This window comes from Dichotomopilus funicola (genome assembly GCF_033296635.1).
Source record: "Dichotomopilus funicola strain CBS 141.50 unplaced genomic scaffold C8A04scaffold_17, whole genome shotgun sequence".
NCBI classification, from domain to species: Eukaryota; Fungi; Ascomycota; class Sordariomycetes; order Sordariales; family Chaetomiaceae; genus Dichotomopilus; species Dichotomopilus funicola.
In genome coordinates this window covers 248,532-268,203 of record NW_026944038.1, presented here as the reverse complement: position 1 = coordinate 268,203, position 19,672 = coordinate 248,532, and the positions used below count along the sequence as shown (strand labels likewise).

Below are 19,672 nucleotides of genomic sequence, written 5' to 3'. Positions count from 1 at the left end.
GGTGGGACCGAGGAAAGATATCGAGAAGCGCAGCTCCAGTGTCCTAGCACTACCGCAGCTTTTGGCCTGCCATGTCTTTCAGAAGTTAGTTCTTGGGCGGCCACCGTCTCTGGTATTACCGTGGAGTTCATCTTGCGTTATTGGCACAGAACCGGGTGTGGCACAGATGTGGTTGATGTGGCTAGTGGCCTCAGCATGGTGAGGAAGCGCTCCTGGCTGCGTCAGTGTGGCGCATCAGCGGAATATCGTCGTGCAGGAATATCAGGTGGGTTCCTGAGGGATGGAGGTTGAAATATTTTGATAGAGCCATAATTCTCTGTCCCCTCTCGTTGGAAGAAGCAGCGCTCGCCCAACCCGAAGTGTCGTGGGACCTTTTGATGCGAAAGCGGCCATTACTCCTGTCACTTGAGCTCTAGCTCCAGCCTGGGGTTGATATGTTTGTTTACCGTCGGCTCTTTTCCTCGTCGAGTGTCGTGCGGAACGTTGCTGGGCCGTCAATTTCGGAGGTTTCGTTGTCGAGCCGGACAGACTATTGTGATGTAGATCGATAACCAGCCTGGATTAAGGAAGCGGCGATAGTGGTATGGAGGACCGAAGGACGGGAACCTGGGGGGTGAAACCTTGCCGCCTGGCGATAGAATTTTTTTCCGGGTCGCTGGTTGTTCTATCAACAAAAAGAGCAAAGAAAATGTTGACTCAGGTTGAGCTGCAATGGAAAGCACACAAAGAACTGCACATTCTCATGGCTAAACCAAGATGTCAGGTCGGTGTTTCAGAGCGCTTGAATGTTGCGTGCTGAGTTTCTGGTTGGAATGGCGGGTTGGTCTGGTTTTGGTGGGAGTGTCAGAAATCCTGGCGGCCTGAGCGCGAAGGGCGGGCCTGGCGCGGGTTGCACAGAGGTACCGGTACCTGAGAAAATCTGCAGGGGTCATTTAGGGGGCGGGCGCAGGTTTGCAGCTTTGATTGGATAAGAGTGAGATAAAATCCTGCGCTCCTGCTTTTGATTCGCCGCACTGAGCCCTTGCCAAACACGAAAGCGCCAAAGACCCACCGCCACAGGACTAGCGTGGTTGCCTCAGGCTCCAATTTCCATTCCAGCAAAAATTATAAGAAGGTCGCGGCTCCCCCCATTTGTTTTGCGCTCGCGCGGAAGTCCCCAACCGGCCGTTGCTACCTGCCTCTGGCCACCAAATTTTTTGACCCACACCCCCTTACCTCGCCGCTCCCCACTTTTTCCACAAACGACCTTGACGTCGGCCGTTGCTTGTCATCCTCAAGACATCTAACGGTACTCTCGATACTTTTCTGCGTTGTGTGGGCGCAACCCCTCATTCATTTAGAGTCGGGGATTAATCCGTCGATCCAGAGACAGACGACCGTTCCCTCGCTTCTGGACGAGGGCCTGCCGTCACTTGAGTCCCGTTGACCTTCAAGGAAACCGCCGTCTGTCACGAATCGACCCTTTAATCGTCGAGGGTAATAGAAGATCCGTTTGCACAAGTCACAGTGCACCTTGCTATTCTCTTCCCGAGGAAGATCCATCTTGCCGTGAGTTGAAGTGTTGGCAAGTCAGCCTCCGCGCGCCGTGTGCTACATCCTCGCCTCGGCCCGTTGCCGTCGTCCTCGTCGATCTTCCGAGTCCGGGCATCCGCCGGCAACCAAGAGCAGCAATCGCCTCGGCAGCAGTCTCTGAAACTTATTCAACTGGGTTGTTGATCGTTGTTTGAGATCTCGACTGTATTCGAGGGTGTTTGTTTGGCGAACAGCAGTTCGGGGGACACATTAGGTTGTTCATCTCCCACATCTGGTATGTGAATCCCCTGCTTCATCTCATCTTTGTATGCCATCACCACCACAACACAACTGTTCCACCTCACCGCCTGGGGCATCACTCTTCCTCACATCTGACGCACGGACCACCACCGCGTTCGACCCAAACCCAAATTTGCAGTTTCCTTCCTACCCAGCTTTCAAGTCGCCGACTTTCTATTTACCAAAATCCCCAAATCCCAATTTTCCCCGGATTTCTGCCACTACTCAAAGTTGGCGTGTTTGCATTTATCCTCCCTCAGTCTCGATCTAACGGTCTTGTCACCTGTAGATTTGTTCGCGCAAGCAAAACAAAACTTCAAACCCGAGTGTCTTGGTTTTATCATCGCGCAAGATGGAGGCCATTCATACTCATCCTTCCAACGCCGCCCAGGCCAAGGCTTTCACCGCGCCCGGCTCGCTTTCGTTTCCCGGCGGCGCCAATGAGTTCTCGAATTCGGCGGCTCAGGCCAATGGTGCGGCCACCAACGGTGCTCAGCAGCAGGGCGTTCAAGCCACGAGCGGTACTGGGGTGACTCCCGCGACCCCCGCTGCGACGCCCGGAGCTGGTCCTACGGGCCCGAGTGGCATCACGCCCACGCTCCAGTAAGGCTACCTGGCGTTACACCAGCAGGTTCAAGATTTCGTATGCTGACCCAATCAGGAACATCGTCGCCACGGTCAATTTGGACTGCCGTTTGGACCTGAAGACGATTGCGCTTCATGCCCGCAATGCGGAGGTACGTGTTGAGCCAGAAACCCGCTGCGCCCTGTTTCTCAAGTGAGATGACGGGGCTGGTCATGGTTTCTGTTTTCAACCGTGTTTTGGCAAGCATGTTCTGACCGGAAACAGTACAACCCCAAGCGTTTCGCTGCGGTTATCATGCGTATTCGCGAGCCCAAGACCACTGCCCTGATCTTCGCCTCTGGTAAGATGGTCGTGACCGGTGCCAAGTCGGAGGATGATTCGAAGCTTGCGTCGCGCAAGTACGCCCGCATCATCCAAAAGCTCGGTTTCAACGCCAAGTTCACCGATTTCAAAATCCAGAACATCGTCGGTTCTTGTGACATCAAGTTCCCCATTCGTCTGGAGGGTCTTGCCTCGAAGCATCACAACTTCAGCTCTTACGAGCCTGAGCTCTTCCCTGGTCTTATCTACCGCATGATCAAGCCGAAGATTGTCCTGCTCATCTTCGTCAGCGGCAAGATTGTTCTCACTGGCGCCAAAGTGCGCGAGGAGATCTATCAAGCCTTCGAGATGATCTATCCGGTGCTGCAAGGTTTGTTCCCAAATCATGGCTCTCGTGAAGCGCAATGCATGCTGACTCTTGGACAGACTTCCGCAAGGTTTAAGCCGATGGTATTTGTGCACCTCCGGGCCAACTTTGGCGCCGAGGCCCACACGTCCATCGCAACAAATTTGCGACATACTTCATCCCTGTCAACGATTGTACAACTACACCCACTATGCGGCCATGATTTCACGAAACAAATCATACTCGCCAAAAAAAAAGCTCGACTGGCTGCCTTCTGGCACTCGGTCGTCTGTATCAGTTTATTTGCGATTCGTTTTTTTTTCCTTTTGCTACGTCACAGCATTGCATCGGCGTTCACGGAACGGAGGCGGCGGAATATTAAAGCAGGGTTCCTTCCGCACCGCCATTACACCGCGGAAAACCCCTCCCCCGAGTATTTTTGGAGCTGGCGCGCTCCGTCTCGCGGGACATTAGTACCCATAGAAAGATTGCGCCTCACAGGCGGGCCGCGACGAGCGAAAACCTCGCGCGCCCTTTTTTTGCCTGCCCCCTAATGAGCTTGTGGCCCGACACCTCTTGGGGTGTCTTCCACGCAGCCTTAGAGAAGGAAGTTTCTGAGGAAACGGGTGGGAAGACTGGGGTATTGCACCGGGGTAAAGAAGTATGATGCATGGCTGGGAAGCCAACATGTTCACTGCAACCGCTCTGCCTTTGTTCTTTGTTTGTCGGCATGACTGCGTGGTTCTCGCGCTTTCATCCAGCTGGCAATATTTCAAAGGACGGAGGTAACCACACGTTTGCAGGAGAGGGTATTGTCTGAACACCATTAAAAACAAAAAAAGAAAAAAACGCAGGGCAATGCCATAGGTCAGGCGAAGCGGATTTTGTCCGCGAACCTTGCATCTGGGCAGAGACGGATGATGGCATTCGCCTGAAATGCTCTATCGCTGCGTTTCCCTCCCTTTGCGCATACTGGTTCATGACTCTGCTTACGCCGGGTCAATTTACCAAGTTCCGTCAAAAGGATCGGTCGCTCATGGCGTTTTCAGTCGTGGTTTATGCTGCCATTCAATACCATCATCAACTGATTAAAAACTTGTTCTCTCTTGTGCGGATGTTATCATGTGGCTGTAAAAAGGGTAGCATACCTCGTGTGTGCCCCTCTTAAGCATTTTGCTCTCTCGTTCGATTCCTTCATGACTTCTGCCCTTCCTCACCTAGCGCCTCATCCAAAACCACTCCCCGAGCACCCTCTCCTCTTGTTCCATCCTCCGTAAACGCTGCTGCTGCCCACGCTGCTGCGGTGACCGAGTCCTTAACCTTCCACTCCCACTTGCCACGAAACTCAACCGGGCAGTTACCCGCGATGCAGTCGGCAATCTTGTCGCCGATGACAGGTAGGAACTTGAAGGCGTGACCGCTGTCACCCGTGGCCACGAAGAGTCCACGCCAGTGCGGGTGATAGTCGATGAGGAAATCGGCGTCCGGGGTGTCTGAGTACCAGCAGAGGCGGGTTTTGATGAAGGGACGGGTGTGCAGCGACGGAGGCTCCGGGAGCATATCCCGTAGCGCGCTGCGGAGGTCGGCGGCTGCGGAGGCGGGGATGGTGGTGGAGGGGTGGGTGAGGCTTGTTCGGGGGAGGGAGACTGTGATGGGCGTCGTTGGCGGTGGTGTGTTTGGAGAGAGAGGTAACGGCGGTGTTGTGAGGGTTATCGGGTTGATGTAGCCGGTGGCGTGGCGGGCGACTTTGAGAACGCGGTCGGTCGGTGGGATGATGAAGAGTCCTGTGGACAGGTTGAGGATAACGGGCATGTTGGCGAGCGCCTGTTGCTCTCCCTCGGTGATCTCAAGGTAGCCGAGGACCTGACCCGTGGCGATGGCCTGTCCGGCTAGGTCGACTAAACCGCCGGTCCACGCACCGGCTGCAACGACAACGAGTTCTGCGGATAGGATACCGCCGTCTGCGAGACGGGCGCCTGTGACGCTGGTCGTGTTGTGTTCCAAGGAGACGACCGTGCCGGGGACGAAGTTGATACGGCCGGTCTGCTTGGCCTGGTCGTAGAGCCACGCCATGGCGGCGGCCGCGTTGCCCCAGCCGCTGCTGTTGTTGATGTAGCCCCATGATCCAGAAGTGCCTCGAGTTCCCAAAACCTCTCGGATGGCTTCTGGGTCGGGGAGCTCCCGAACACGGTTGGCGAGATCGGGGTATTTAGAAGCCAGCGACAGGACGTTGGCCCAGCTGAGGCGAGCGTAGTCCAAGCCCGTCAGCTTAGGTTTCACACCCTCGCCGGCGGAGCCCGTATCTGGCGCAGGTGGCGCAGCGTCGGCTACCAAAAGCAAGCCAGATTCACGATAGCGGCCCTGCGCGCCCGGATCCGTGGGCTGGTCCCGCTTACGCCATTGCACCAGGGCCTCGTCGCCGAGTGAGGTGTATGCTGAATCAGCGTAGTCGGCCCTGATGATTCGGCTGGTGTCGACGCTCGCAGCGTCGGGTGAAGGGAAAGCCCCTGGTTGAGAGGGGTCTGATCTGTCGACCACGGTTATGGAGCAATGAGAGAAGGCATCTCGACGGGCGAGAGCGAGGGCGGTGGTCAGGCCAAAGACACCGGAGCCCACGACAAGAATGGAGGAAGGGGGAGAGAAAGGCACTTGCGAAGGAGAAGAAGCAGGAAGGGGATCAGAAGAGGAAGAAGAAGAAGCAGCCATTGAGAACGGAACGGTAAAACAATTTCCGGAATTAGACAGGGTTTCAGGCGCGGAGCGGAAGTGGCCGGCCCAATCGAGGGAAATAACCAGGGTCCGTGTCAAAGGTCTCAAAAAATGGCCGGTATGCACGGTCAGGCACGCCAGTGGGCGAGTGATTGCCTGCTGTGTGTGGTGTAACTACCGGTTTTCGAAGCGCGAGTGACACTTGTGGACGGTTTGCTCAGAGCCTGCTGAGTGAGAAAGACCGGGTTCGTGGCGTATAGGTAGTAAGGGGACAAGTTTTATACGGGAGTAAGTGTGGAGGCGGAGAACCGTCTCAGGATCAATTGCATTTATTAAGTCGGCGGGGACTGCGGACACTGGTTATGGAGTCGGGCCACGCCCTTCGCTGGATGGACGGGCATCACGGAGAGTTATCCGTAGTTCGGAAAGTTGAGCCGTTGACCCGAGGATGGCTGATCAACGCGGAAGATGGAAGAGAGGACACGGAGAGGGAGGAAGAGAAGTGAAGCGAATCATGATGCATACTCGACCGACCATCCGCAGCACAACAACAACTAGTTGGAACGATGTCTCAAGTCTTGAAAGGGGGAGAAGTGAATGCAACTTGTGACACGCTGGGGTAAGGAACATGCAAGATGGAGAAGAGTGGAGGTTGTGTTCCATTCGGGGGGAAGTCCGTTGGTTGGTGAAGAGCCCACACTGTCTGCCTGGCCGGTCTGACAACCGCACAGCTGTGGTCAGGTGGAGCTTGGCCGTCAACAGCTGGTAGACTCGCAGGCTCAAGCTGCTGGTTGAACGCGCCCGTTTCTTTTTGCCTTTTATAGATTTGCTCCGCCGGCAGGCATGATGCACCGCTCTATTTTATGTATCCTAAGTGCCGCCAAATGGAGTGAGCCAGCTCGTATTGTGCAGGCTTGATGGGAGGATGTTGGGCCACATCGTAATTTACTATGTAACTAAGGTCCGAGCTGTCGAGGCCGTGAGGAAACCAAAGCACCGGTCCGGGGCCTGCGCTTTAGTGCACGGACCACATTTATGCTTGATTGTTGAACTCGAGCTTGCGAAGCAGAGCCCGGACCAAACACGGAGGGACGCGTCGCAAACATCACCAGCGATTGGGGCCGTAAACCAACATGCGCAGCTACGATTCACGTCCTTCCGAAGATGTCGTCGTCCAAGAAGATTGCCGAATTCCCTGATGTCGAGGCGAAACTCCAGAAACTCAGCAAACAGTCAGTCTTCGAGAAGCAAAAAGCAGAAGCCGAAGCGAAGCGCCGCAGAGAAGCCGCAGAGACCGCCGCTGTCTACGAGGACTTTGTCAAGAGCTTTGCACACGACGACGAAGACGATTCTGGCCGCGGGCCTCGCCATACCCCTTCGAAGATCGGTAATGGCCCACCCGAGCGGGCATTTGGGGGCGGAGGCACCCCGTTTGGAGGAGGCACGGGCAAGAGACACTTTGGTATCCCATCTGGCGGATCATTGAAGAGTGGCCCAGGAAGCTTGGGGCCCGCGCCGCCATCGCTTGCCAAAAAGAGGTCATACCAAGGGTTTCAACGAGACACCGATGCGGGCCGCGGGAGGCTTGGATTTGAAGACAATGATAGGGATTCGTCTGCTTTGCCTGTCTCCAAGGCGTTCCATGTGAGCGATGACGAAGCGGATGCAGCGACTGGCGACCGGGCCGAAGAAAAAGCCACATCGAAACCAACCCTTCGGCTCGCAAATTTGCCACCCGGTACATCTCCTGCCGTCGTCAAGGCACTCATCCCAGCGTCGCTGACCGTCGAGAATGTCAAGTTCGCCCCGCCGTCAGGGCCGAGCGGCACGGAAAGGAAATCGACCGTCGCCATTGTGACCTTATCAAAAGAGACGCCAGCGACCGAAATCGATAATGCAGTGAGCGCTCTGCAGAACCGGTACCTGGGTTTTGGCTTCTTCTTGAACCTCCATCGACATCTCTCTTCCGCTGCGATCTCGTCTGGACTTGCTCCATTGCAGAGTTCGGCGGTCATATCCTATCCCTTTGGAGCAAAAAAGATCGAGGAGGGCCCCCGGAGACCGGCTCATCAGCCCATGGGCCATGGCCGAGCGTACGCACCCCCATCGTCTTATGGGCCTCCTATGGGCGGACCGCTTAACAGGTCGGGCATCCTCCATGTCCCGGTCCGTCCCCCGCGAGACATCAAACAACTACGGATGATCCATAAGGTTGCCGAATCGGTATTGGAACACGGTCCGGAGTTTGAGGCTCTCCTCATGTCCCGCCCAGATGTCCAGCGAGATGAAAAGTGGGCGTGGATATGGGACGCCCGCAGCGAAGGGGGGGTTTGGTATCGGTGGAGATTGTGGGAAATCGTCACGGGAGCACAATCGGTCAAAGGTCGAGCGGAATACATCCCGCTTTTCGAGGGCAGCAACGCGTGGAAGAAACCAGAGCGGAGACTGGCATACGAATACACAACGAACGTTGACGAATTCGTTTCCGATTCGGATTACAATTCTTCTGAAGAAGACGACTTTGAAGAGGAGCAGGCTCGGCAAGGCGACGGCGCTGATCAAGAAGACACGTTTTTGAGCCCGATCGAGAAAGCCAAGCTGGCTCATTTCCTCGGCCGGCTGCCCACGACGCTCTCAAAGATCCGGAAAGGAGACATTGCCAGAATAACGGCATTTGCCATTACCCACGCCAGTCGTGGCGCCGACGAGATCGTCGACATGATCGTTTCAAATGTGGAGCATCCGTTCGCCCACACAGCGGCGAACCCGGAGCACAATCAACGAGGGGCTAAGGAAGGTAAAGAGGACGACTCTCGGAACGCCTCGCCAGCCCCAGAAGACAAAGCTGCTTCTGATGCGCCCGATTGGAGCGCAGCGCGGCTCCTCGGCCTCTATGTAATCAGCGACATACTTTCCTCCTCATCTACTAGCGGGATTCGTCACGCGTGGCGCTATCGCCAGCTGTTCGAGGCCTCATTGCGCAGTTATAAGACTTTTGAGACGTTGGGATTGATGGCGGACAAGCTCAATTGGGGCCGCCTCCGGGCCGACAAGTGGAAGCGCAGCGTCGGCCTTGTGCTGAGCCTGTGGGAAGGTTGGTGTGTGTTCCCCGTCGAGACACACGAGGCATTCGTTGCCAGCTTCGAAAACCCGCCCGCACTGAAAAAGGAGGCCGACGGGGCCGAGACCGAACGCAAGGCCGGCCGGTGGAAGACGGTGGACGCCGCGCCCGCGGATGCAGGCAACACAAGCGGGTTCCTACCCGTCTCGACGAAGCCAAATGTCGACGACGAGCCTGTGGACGGTTACGATGAGGTTGTCTTGTACCTGGATGAAGACGCCGGCGAAGTTGACCCGGTTCGCCTACAGTACCTGGCGAATCTAGACGACGCCTTTTCCGACCTGGACCTTGACGGTGAAGCAGACGATGAGCAGACCGCGACCGAAACCGCTTCGGAACAGCCGGCACAAACCCTGGCCCGGGAGCAAGGCAAGCTCAAAAGCGGGGGCTTCTCGCTGTCAGCCCCCAAGCCGGCTCCAATGAAGAAGCGAATGCGCGCGATGGACATGTTTGCAGAGTCAAACTCGGATGAGGATGAATAGGGCATATCGGAATGAACAGGCAGAGTAGTTCCACCAGCCGAAAATCCCTCTTGAAATGCGCGATCTGTTGTTAGTTTTGCCCACAAGCACTGGTTGCCGAACCCCCGAAAAGATGGGAGGTTAGGAAAGACAGACGTTGGCGTCGGCAATGTCACCCACCCGCTCGGCTTTTTAGCCCGTCCAAACGCCGCCGCATCGCTGCAGAACGTACCAGGCGCTTTTACCCAAGGCTCGGTTCAGCCTGCTTGCAGCGAACCCAAGCACCCGGCGCGGGTGATGCTACCTCGCCTCGGGACTTTTGTGGTCTGCGGAAAACGAGCAACTGGCCGATCCATACCCCCTCCAGCACCGGCTCTGCTTGGTATTCTCATAACTCCATCGATGAACCGGGACCGGCGTGGCGGTTGGGGTGCTGAACCCAGGGCGTGGCTAGCGTTGGTCCTTGACCTTTCCTGTGAGAAAGCCGCTCATAGAAGCGTTCCAATGACACACCTAAACCCCAGGCTGACATGGATTCAGACAGGCCCTCGACGCGAGGTGTGGTGTCTTCCCCCCCACTATCACCAAATAACCGTTCTAAAAATTATTGCAAAGTGCGCGGGGGGGAAGGGGGGAGGAGCTTCCGTCAAATACTAATTCAGCGTAATGTTGCCCGTTTTGGTGGACCCTTTGCTTGTATTGGTCTTGAGCAGCTCAAGGCCGTTGGTGAAGCAGTTCGCAGGCGTCGAGTTGCTTGGAGACAAGTTTAAGTGAAACTCACACATCCGTGCCATAATTAAAGAGAAAAATAAAAGTTTGAGAACTCGAAATCTTCAAGATTTCGGTTATCGATATCCTAGTGTACTTCTCAGCTTTAATATGCCCCGTGCTGGGACCTGTAAAGTTGTGTTATTTTGGTTGTCCTGTGAATGTTTGTCCAGAGTAAAGTCCGTGACAGCTCGGGTCGAGAACGCTTCGGTCTCACCCAATTGGCCTCCAAATGTGCATCCCACGCGGCAAAGCATGGCATGGGCCCAGGAGCTCGGTCGATTTTCTTGAAGCAACATTTCCACAGCCAATAGAAACTTGCTCAGTTTCTCCGACCTGCCCAAACGCCGTTCCCCACCTTCCCACTCCTGCGTCCCTGCAGGGCATTTGCTCATGGCCAAACCAGGCAAAGCGCCTTGGAGCTCGAGGCATCACACCATCCACGTCAAAGGAAACGAGAAGGCAAGTGGGAGGAACCTCACAACCATTTTCACTTCGACCCCGCGGTTGCAAGAACAAAGAGGGCAAGGTTTTCGAACAACAACAGAGTCCGACTGTGATCGATCATCGAGTCTTCGGCCCCCCCATTTCCCAAGTTTCCGACGTTTTGCGCTCGCCTTCCCCGCCCGTGCCTCACCCTGAAAGCCAGCCAGCCAACAGACGTTCCAAAGTTTTGCGCTTGCAGCCGCACCGCCATCGCCGTCTTTTACGAACTCCGTTCCTGCGTGCACGGAGCCGGCTTGAGGTGGCCGGACCATCTCACTTCACCAACGTCTGTGGATCGATTCCCATCTATCGGCAGGAGGATTTCGGACCGCTCGGCTTCCCCTTACCCGTCTTTTGATCGTGCCCGTTAGTGAGCCGCTCATCGACACCCTGGGCTGCCGGTATCCCACCTCGCATTCTACATCCAGCTCCGGTTCTTACCTGCGTCTTTTCGACTGGGACAGGCAAGGCAGACGCACACAGCACACGGCCCTGGACTGATGGCCAATCCTCGGTTCTTCCCTTCTTCACCTCCTCTCATATCCCGCCAGGGCTCTCCCGGCTTTCTGGCCAAGGATTGAATACACTTTCTAGGCCAGCCTCAAGCTCTGTCTATCAGCCTCAAGCATTGGTGTCCGCCCTATTCTCTTTTCTCTTTCACGGCGTGTGGGCCGACAGCCTACCTCGGAAGTTGAATTTTAGCATACTTGAAAAGTTCGCTCTCTCTATCTGGATTCTGTCGGTATTTTGTCCTCGTGGGTAAATTATCAAAATTTGCCCCCGAAGTATCTCCATCAACCAAGCGTCAACACAACTGTATCTGGCTGCAGTTCAGCACCAAGCTACAGGTTCTGGGACGACGCCCAGTGCGTGTTGCGTCAGTCGGATCTCATACAGCAACGGTTTTCAACTCTAGGACGCGCGCGGGGGTGCATGCACAATACTTAGGAAACTTGCTCAACTTGCTCATCCAACCACCTGCAGCGGCTTGTGACCCTCGACCTGAAGGGCTCCCGATACACTCATCGAGTCAACTTGGATCTTCCCACCAAACACGCGGGCAGCCACTCCCCTCCCGGAGAAGATCCGCATCGCCAGCGGCTCTCTCCCCTTGTCCACACGCGTAACGCGGTCTCCCGGTTCCCGCGTCGACCGGATAGCTCCGGCCTTCTGTGCTGGAGCACATCATTCGTCATCAGCGGCTACCAACTAAACTAAGACATTGTCTTATTATCTCTCAAGATGCCGATTATCAACGGCCAGAAGATGGCCTGGTATGTCCTTTATTTCCTTAAGACCCCCCACCATCTACTATCTACCCCATGCTCTCCTGGTCACCATCCTTCCACCGGCTCTTGCCCCCCTGGGAAGCTATCATGCTACAACTTCAAGGCCCCTCTTCAATGTTATCGTAGGGTCACTAAGGGAATGCTGCTAACCTCTTGTCCATCAGCGCGCCATGCATTCGTGGCCATCGCTCGACAAAATGCAACCACTTCTACGAGCGGGTGATGGTTCCAGTCCGGAAACCCGGCCGCCCGCTCAGTACTTGCCCCTGCCCCCCCGGCCGACCATGCTCATGCGGTGGAGTTCGCGTAGCTATTCCGAAGCATCAGAAGTGCGGGTGCCCGACCGGATCGGAAGAGACCGAGGAGCATGAGAAGGAACATTTCCCGAGTGAGGCTCCCTTATCCCCGTCGAAGCCTTCATTTCGAGCTGGGAAATCGAATGGCGTCTCCAAAGCGAGCAGCCGGAAGCAGTCGTTCGATCCCGCCAATTTGGAGAGGATGGACCCGAGATCAATCAATTTGATTACTGCTACAAACGGCAACGGGATCCCAAACGGGGCCATCAATGGGCACGGTAACGGAATCCCGCTCGCGACTAGTCCGATCCTCCAAGCTTCACATTCCGACCTGGCCGGATTCGGCTCAAGCATTCGGGTCGTACCGGCTGGTCCCAGCAGCGCATTTGCATCCCCTAACCCAAACTTCGTCTCACCAATGCCGTACAACATGGGTTTCCAGTACGGCCAACCGGGCCCGCCTCCACACGGCATCAAACTAGAAGATGGACTCTACCCTGCCCCCAATGGTGGCTTTGCCGCGGCAATACCGGCCACCTCTTTCCTCAACGGAAACCAAACCGCGCATGTTCTGGGCAACGGCGGCCAGACAGCAATCTCCATTCCGAAGGCCAACGGCAACTCTACAAATGGCGGAAGCTGTTGTGGCGGAAAGGCACCGAAACCGGCTCCAGCAGCAACTTCGCCTCCTCCTCCGGCCTTAGTCCCACATGGAGTTCCTGTATCTCAGCCCGGATATGTACATCAATTTCCTCCGCAGCCACGGACCACATCTCCGGTGGTAAACAGCTGTTGTGCGAATAAGGCCCAGCCGCCCGCCCCACCCGCAAACACCGACGCAACACCGCTTCCAGTCTATAACCAACCCTACATGCCGCAATTTCAATATCAAACGGTTTTCAGGTATCCAGGGGATTATGGATCTTGGCAACACCCCATCGACCCTGTCATCTGGCAACAGGTCGCGTCACAGACGAATGCGCCCGTCCACCCGCCCATGTCCCCCACCACGAACGGCGACAAGAAGGCGGATGACGGCCCGAGTCATCAATGCCACTGCGGGGAGGGATGCCAGTGTGTCGGCTGCCTGGCGCATCCTTTCAATGCCCAGATGTTCCAGTACGTCAACAACGCCTACAATGGAAGCACCGGAAACAGTCCTACCGGGGCGGAACATGCGAAGGGAGCCCCGCAGGGTCCTACCGTGGCGACTGGGCAGGATTCACCTGCCGAAGCGCCCACTCCGGCGACCAGCGAAGGGTCTCCCGGCCGGGAGGAGCAGTCCCTCTCGACGATGGACTACTTTTTCGTCAATTTACCGATTTCGGGACTCTGCGAGGGTCAATTGGAGTCGTGCCCATGCGGAGACAGCTGCGATTGCCCCGGTTGTTTGGTCCATAGCATTCCGCTGAACCAGGGGTAGGATCTCTTTTCAGCATGATGATGGGCAAAACACGGATGGTCGCTTTTTGGAAGTGTGGCTTGGGAAAATCGGAAAGGAGGGAAATCGCAGGAATTGTACGAGCTACAAAGCTGTTGAACGACTCGTTGTGAAGTTACGAATCATGTATTGCTAGTTACTCCCCTCTTGCTCGACGCTACGGCTCGGCGGCGTTTGTTTGATTTAGGCGATCATTATAAGATACCCATTGTAGGGCGATGGCAGCGGCGACTGTTGGAAGGACCGAAATATGAGGCAAGTAAAAGGTGTGTGGCAGGCAGTAGGGAAATACAACGGCTGCTCTCGGATCAAAAACCAGAAAGGTCCTCAATACAGTCCGGAAGTTAGCGTTAACTATGAATGCCAGCCATCCGGTGGTCAAGGGAATGGAATACCGAAATGGCCCGTGCTTGCGCTGTGGTAATTCACCAAAATGCTGTTAATTACCTTGTAATTACACCACGGCTGAAAGGCGTGCCATCGCCCCGCCAACTCTGGGAGTTGTCCATTCGCGCATCCACTCATTTCGTTGAAACCTTTCTCAGTCCATCATCAAATGCAGCTTCATCGCCGAAGAAGCATTAGATGGTCATATAATACAAAATAACTAAGCGAGAATTTCCAAGTTCGTATTCGAGAATACTGTGTTATGATCAGCTTGAAACTTGATCGAGAATCATTTTTAGCTTAGTTTATTATTCTCGCCATTCCAAAATATCCGACAGAGTGGCTTGATATCTTTTCATCCCTTTTAATTCTTGGGTGATTCAACATCAGCAACGCCACCACGGCACACCTAGGACCGGTTCCGTCACCCAAAAAGAAGAGCTCATCATACAACAAACATGCCAACATCACGATCACCAGGCCCAAACAGACAGGGCCATCGCCCTGGACCAGGCCGTGATGAACGGGATCCTGGGACCCGGCGGAGTTCAAGATCTCCACGAGGGACTCCAGAAGGAGAGAAGTATCGCCGGCGGGAGCAGCGGAGTGGGCACGATGGAAGACGGGACGGCGGTGTGAGAGAGGATAGCTGGGCCGTGGAGTCGGATGAGAGATTGCCGAAGCGAAGGCGAGTGGATGATATGGAGGCGTCGCCTCGTGATGAAGAGCGAGGTGTCAATCGCCGGCATCGTGATGATCATCATCGTCATCATCATTCTCATCGCCATCGTGACGAACGACGGGATGATGGCCATCGTCATCGGGACAGGCACCATACGACGGCACGCGATGAAGCAGCGAGGGACTCAAAACAAGAGGAGACTCGGTCATCCGCACGCAGCAACCATACCAGCCTCCCATTCGAAGCACGCCAGCTCTCGCGCAGTGATCTCACCGCCTTTCGGCCGCTACTAGCGTACTACCTTGATCTGCAGAAGCAGCTGGATATGGTTGAGCTGGAGGAGGCCGAGGTCCGTGGGCGGTGGAAGAGTTTTATGGGGAAGTGGAATCGGGGGGAGCTCGCGGAGGGATGGTATGATCCGGAGATTTTTCAGCGTGCGGCTGCTGAGTATGAGGGGATGCCTGCTCCGACGACGGCGACGACCACCACGACTACGACGAAAGCGAGGCCGACTGCGGGTTCGCGGGATTTTTCGGAGGCTGAACAGCTGCTTGCTAAACTACGCCGGGAAGGGCAACAAAATGCACAGGGCGGGGGTACTGGTGATGAGACGGGCGACAATGACAACGACAACGACGACGACGAAGACGACGACTACGGCCCCTTACTCCCCGGCCAACAAGAACATCTCCCCCGCGCATCATCATCAACCGCCACATCCACCCGAGCCCCAGGCCCCTCCATCCCCACCCACGCCGACCTCGAGCTACACGACGAAGCCCTCGCAGCCGACCGCGCCGACGCCCTCACCACGCACCGTCTCGCCCGCCACGCCCACCGCCAGGAACAGAAAGCCCTCCTCGAGGAATCCCTCCCACCGCGCGCCGACGCCGGCACGCGTGAGCGACGCCTGGAAAAACGCCGCGAACTCAACGAGAAACTACGCGGGTTCCGTGATCGCTCGCCGGGGGGTGGTGCGGCGGAGGTGGGGGATGCGGAGCTTATGGGGGGTGGTGGTGGTGAAGGAGGTGGAGGAGGAGAATCGCTGGCGGATTATAAGGCTATGTTAAAGCAGCGGGAGGAGAAGAAGGCTGAGAGGGTGAGTCGACGGGAAGCGGAGGAACGGGCGAGGAGGGCGGAGAGGGAGGAGAGGGTGCGTGGGTATCGGGAGAGGGAGGAGAAGGTGGTGGAGGCGTTGAGGGAGTTGGCGAGGGCCAGGTTTGGGGTGCCATAGAGGGGGTATGCATGAAATGGGTGGGTAATAATGCTGTGTATTTGGGGGTGCTGAGGGACTGAAATAATACGGAATGGTTTCAAGTACGATGGCGTGTTGATGGGGGCAAACATTGTATAAATTCCTATGAACTGGCATTTTTTGGTGTTTATTGGAACAAAATACACATTCGACCTTACCCTCTCGAAGTCACAACCGTACAGAACATGTCTTTCCATTTTCCTCAACTTACCTCATGTTACAGCGTAGCGTGGGGGGCGGTCCAAGTTTTTTTCGGCTCCACTTTGCATGCATCGAGACTCACTTTTTCGGATTCTCACCCATGAATAACTCATTTATTACGGTTTTTTTTTTCATCTCAAACCACAAGGTCGGACAACATATTCAAAAAGACCACACAAAAATGACATCCACAATGGTCCGGTCAGATCCTGAATCTGATGTTGACGCCGTCGATGTCGACCTTTTTGCCGACCCGGAAGACTACTATCCACCCACCCCCCCGCCGACAACACAAACGTATACTACGACTAAGGGGGAGATTATTACCCTTCATTTAGTAGGCCGTGCGTAGTTTGCTGTCTTCTGTTCTAACTCATTCTCGAAAGATGATATTCATCTATCTCTCCTCGCTCAACCCATTTTCTCTATTCTCTCTCACCCTGCCCACCTCTTTTCCAACATGCCATGCCATATTAAACCCTAAAACAACAACCCCTCCATACCCCCTTCTCCAATCCCAATTCCCCTTTTCAAACCCCCCAAAATATTAACACAACCCCCCAGAATCCCCCACAGAAGCCCACCACCTCTGGAACGGCGCCCGCATCATGGCCTCCCACTTCGAAGCCAACCCCTCGCTAGTCCACAACCGCACCGTCCTCGAGCTCGGCGCCGGAGCCGGCCTCCCCGCCATCGTCGCCGCCACACTAGGCGCCCGCCGCGTGGTAGTCACCGATTACCCGGACCCCGACCTCGTCGAGACCATGTGGCGGAATGTGAGGGGGTGTGCTTTGATTCCCGGGGTACGGGGGACGGCGAACGGGGAGGAGGATGGGGAGGATGGGGGACCGGAGAATATTGTAGTGGATGGGTTGGTGTGGGGGGCGAATAGTGGGAAAGTGCTGAAGCATTTGGGGGAGAAGGGGAAGGAGGAAGGGTTTGATGTGTTGATTTTGGCGGATTTGTTGTTTCGGCATACGGAGCATGGGAATATGCTCAAGACGGTGCGGGAGACGATGAAGAAGAGCCGGGAGAGCAAGGCGTTTGTGGTATTTACTAGTTACCGGCCTTGGCTGCAGCATAAGGATCTCAAGTTCTTTGACTTAGCGCGGGAGGAAGGGTTTGTGGTGGAGAAGGTGTTGGAGAAGAAGATGGATAAGCCATTGTTTGAGAAGGACCCTGGGGATGTGGACATCTTGAAGACGGTGACGGGGTGGGAGTTGAGGTGGCCGGAGGAGGTGCTGCACCAAAATGGGAGGTAGTTAGGGGGGAGACAAAAAAGAAAGACAAAAGTTCAGGGGAGATATAAATTATCATTATAGCCAAATGGGCTTGGGTATCACAACGCTGCTTCCGGCCGTTTCCAAATATCCACAAAACACAACGAATCCAACCCGGGTCCGCATCGCCCCTTATTCTTGCACCTCCACATGACGCAAACTGGGCGGCCGGCTCGAGTACATTGGGGGCTGTTCCGGAGCCCGCCATCCGTCTGACACCACATACCCGTACCTCTCGAGGCCGATGGATGATGTCGTCTCCATCGAGGCCCGGCTCCGTAAGCTTTGGCTGGACCGACGCCTGGATGGATCTGGGCGCTCCTGAGCTGGCTCGGGGACCACGGAATGATAGGATGGTGGTGGTGAATGCCGCCGCGATGGCGTGACTGGTGAGTCCGGCACTTCGCGGCGAGCGGGCTCTGAGATGCCCTGCTCGATGTCATGAGGAGGCTCAACTTTTGCCGCCACGGTGCAAGAATCCCGCTTCGCACGCCGAGCGGTCGTCACAGCGGTCACAAAGTAAGAGAGTCTGTCCTGTGTTAGTCGTGCCCATCCCTACAAACCTCACTGTTGGGATACATGGGGAAACATACACAATAAGCCCACCGAGCCCAAATACAACATCCAGTGACTGGCAAACAAAACGGTGGCTCGAGCGGTAGTGACTCCCACCCTCGCCATAATGGAACATGTCGCGCAAATCGAATTCTACGGACCGGTGTCAGTGAAACGTGTCAACTGACGGGAACAAACAAAGAACGTACCGGCTATGGGGGAAGCGCCGTGACAAAACCCCTCATGGCTGGTGTCAAGCATGACCAGCATGCTCAGCAGGGTCATCATTGCGCATCCATCGGCGAAGACGGCTACCAAGCTGGTGAAGGGACGTTTCGTTGCCTTGAGCAGCCGAAGCAGCCATGGCACAACTAGGGCACCGGCGTGGTAGATGAGGGTCATAGAAGCCTAGATCATGAGTGTGTTAGAAATCTGTTGTGTTGCCTGGTGGTACGTGATAATAACCCCTCCCGGGGCGTGTGTTCTACCGTACCTGCATCCGAATCCAGCGCATCATTCGCCGCTCGTGATGTGTGCGCCCCTGACCATCCTGATGGAAGTAACCTGATCGCCACAGGCCGTGGAGTGAGTAGTAGGCGAATGCGAAATATGTGAACTGAAGCAGCCGGAGGGCGGTTAGGAAGATGGCGGACCAGTCCCGGGGACACCGGGAGCATTTTTCATTGTTGGAGCTGGCCCCGTTGTCGTCGGTTTCCAACCCGTTATGGCATGGGGCAAGTCGCCGTGGACGCCGGAAAAAGGACCTGAACCCGGGCATCGTGAATGTTATTTACTAACGAGCGGAGACAAGAGGTCTCGACGGTTGTCTGGAGGCTCGGTGGTGTTCTCGAACTCAGCCAGCAACCAGTTGGGTCCAGTTGTCGAGACTTCTCTCCCGTCTGTTTGGCAGGGTTCAGGCAGACGGACAAACCAGGCTGTTGTGTGTGGGCGAGCGCTTGGGGCAGGGCGGGTGAAAAGGGTCTCACAAGACCCTTCTCTCTGTTTCCAGTCCCAAACAACCACTTGGCCTCGGCGCGCCAGCCAACCAGAGCCGGATTTGTATCACTGAAACTTGGTCCCGAGGGGTCGCAATAGGGCAAGCAGCGAGAAACACGGGCACCGCATCCATTGAAAAGATGACTGGAACCCCCTTCGAGCCTGCCGGGGCCTTCCGTGACAGGGATGCCTAGGGCTGCGCCTCCAAGCAGCCGCCAGAAAGGCACGCCGATTTGTCCGGGATGTGCCGATTACGCGTCCTCTCGTTTCCCTTGGCGGAAGGTGGGGCGGGTTCTGGCTCTGTCTTGGGCAAGTGCAACCCTCAAAGAAGCGCTCTTCTCTCCTCCAAACTGCCCCTTCCCCTGGAAATATTCGGCGTTGTTTGTGGAAGTTGCGTTGAGGGGCACAGGACCGTTCCTGACCGTCCCCATTTTATCTCCGCGCTAAGTTGTGTATCAGGTTGATTCCCCTCGGCTGTCTCGATGAGGCTTTCGTGATAGGTGAAGCCGCCGTTGGGCAGCCCAGCCCAACCAAAGGCCAATCCAATCATCGTCAATCCCAACTTGCCCTGCTATCAGTCAGTCTTGCTTGCCTGTTTTGTCTCGTCTGTCGGTCAGCGAGAATCCCGATGCCGCCATTCACGCCCCGCTTATCGCTGTGCCCCGAATGGTAAGGTCCTG

The 19,672-nt window shown here is 55.8% G+C and overlaps 7 protein-coding genes across 7 annotated transcripts; 5 read left to right on the top strand and 2 right to left on the bottom strand.

Annotated features, from left to right (window-relative positions):
* Positions 1–2,164: 2,164 nt before the first annotated feature.
* On the top strand, positions 2,165–3,162 carry C8A04DRAFT_27016 (transcription factor TFIID-domain-containing protein; the record flags this gene model as incomplete). Its single annotated transcript, XM_062780136.1, has 4 exons — positions 2,165–2,415; positions 2,474–2,549; positions 2,663–3,089; positions 3,146–3,162. The coding sequence occupies 4 exons, from the start codon at positions 2,165–2,167 to the stop codon at positions 3,160–3,162; spliced, it is 771 nt and encodes a 256-aa protein (XP_062638626.1).
* A 1,097-nt stretch (positions 3,163–4,259) lies between these two features.
* C8A04DRAFT_10786 (FAD dependent oxidoreductase) lies at positions 4,260–5,771 on the bottom strand (the record flags this gene model as incomplete). Its single annotated transcript, XM_062776716.1, has 1 exon — positions 4,260–5,771. One exon carries the CDS (start codon positions 5,769–5,771, stop codon positions 4,260–4,262), a length of 1,512 nt encoding a protein of 503 aa, XP_062638625.1.
* Positions 5,772–6,938: 1,167 nt separating this feature from the next.
* On the top strand, positions 6,939–9,377 carry C8A04DRAFT_27014 (uncharacterized protein; the record flags this gene model as incomplete). Its single annotated transcript, XM_062780135.1, has 1 exon — positions 6,939–9,377. One exon carries the CDS (start codon positions 6,939–6,941, stop codon positions 9,375–9,377), a length of 2,439 nt encoding a protein of 812 aa, XP_062638624.1.
* A 2,475-nt stretch (positions 9,378–11,852) lies between these two features.
* Positions 11,853–13,618, top strand: C8A04DRAFT_27013 (uncharacterized protein; the record flags this gene model as incomplete). Its single annotated transcript, XM_062780134.1, has 2 exons — positions 11,853–11,884; positions 12,064–13,618. The coding sequence occupies 2 exons, from the start codon at positions 11,853–11,855 to the stop codon at positions 13,616–13,618; spliced, it is 1,587 nt and encodes a 528-aa protein (XP_062638623.1).
* Positions 13,619–14,724: 1,106 nt separating this feature from the next.
* C8A04DRAFT_35965 (uncharacterized protein) lies at positions 14,725–15,939 on the top strand (the record flags this gene model as incomplete). Its single annotated transcript, XM_062783361.1, has 2 exons — positions 14,725–15,223; positions 15,278–15,939. The coding sequence occupies 2 exons, from the start codon at positions 14,725–14,727 to the stop codon at positions 15,937–15,939; spliced, it is 1,161 nt and encodes a 386-aa protein (XP_062638622.1).
* Positions 15,940–16,354: 415 nt separating this feature from the next.
* On the top strand, positions 16,355–17,423 carry C8A04DRAFT_27011 (protein N-methyltransferase nnt1; the record flags this gene model as incomplete). The annotated part of the gene is made up of 2 exons (XM_062780133.1): positions 16,355–16,505; positions 16,726–17,423. The coding sequence occupies 2 exons, from the start codon at positions 16,355–16,357 to the stop codon at positions 17,421–17,423; spliced, it is 849 nt and encodes a 282-aa protein (XP_062638621.1).
* Positions 17,424–17,573: 150 nt separating this feature from the next.
* Positions 17,574–18,774, bottom strand: C8A04DRAFT_35963 (uncharacterized protein; the record flags this gene model as incomplete). Its single annotated transcript, XM_062783360.1, has 4 exons — positions 17,574–17,970; positions 18,035–18,149; positions 18,206–18,404; positions 18,490–18,774. The coding sequence occupies 4 exons, from the start codon at positions 18,772–18,774 to the stop codon at positions 17,574–17,576; spliced, it is 996 nt and encodes a 331-aa protein (XP_062638620.1).
* Between the last annotated feature and the right edge of the window lie 898 nt (positions 18,775–19,672).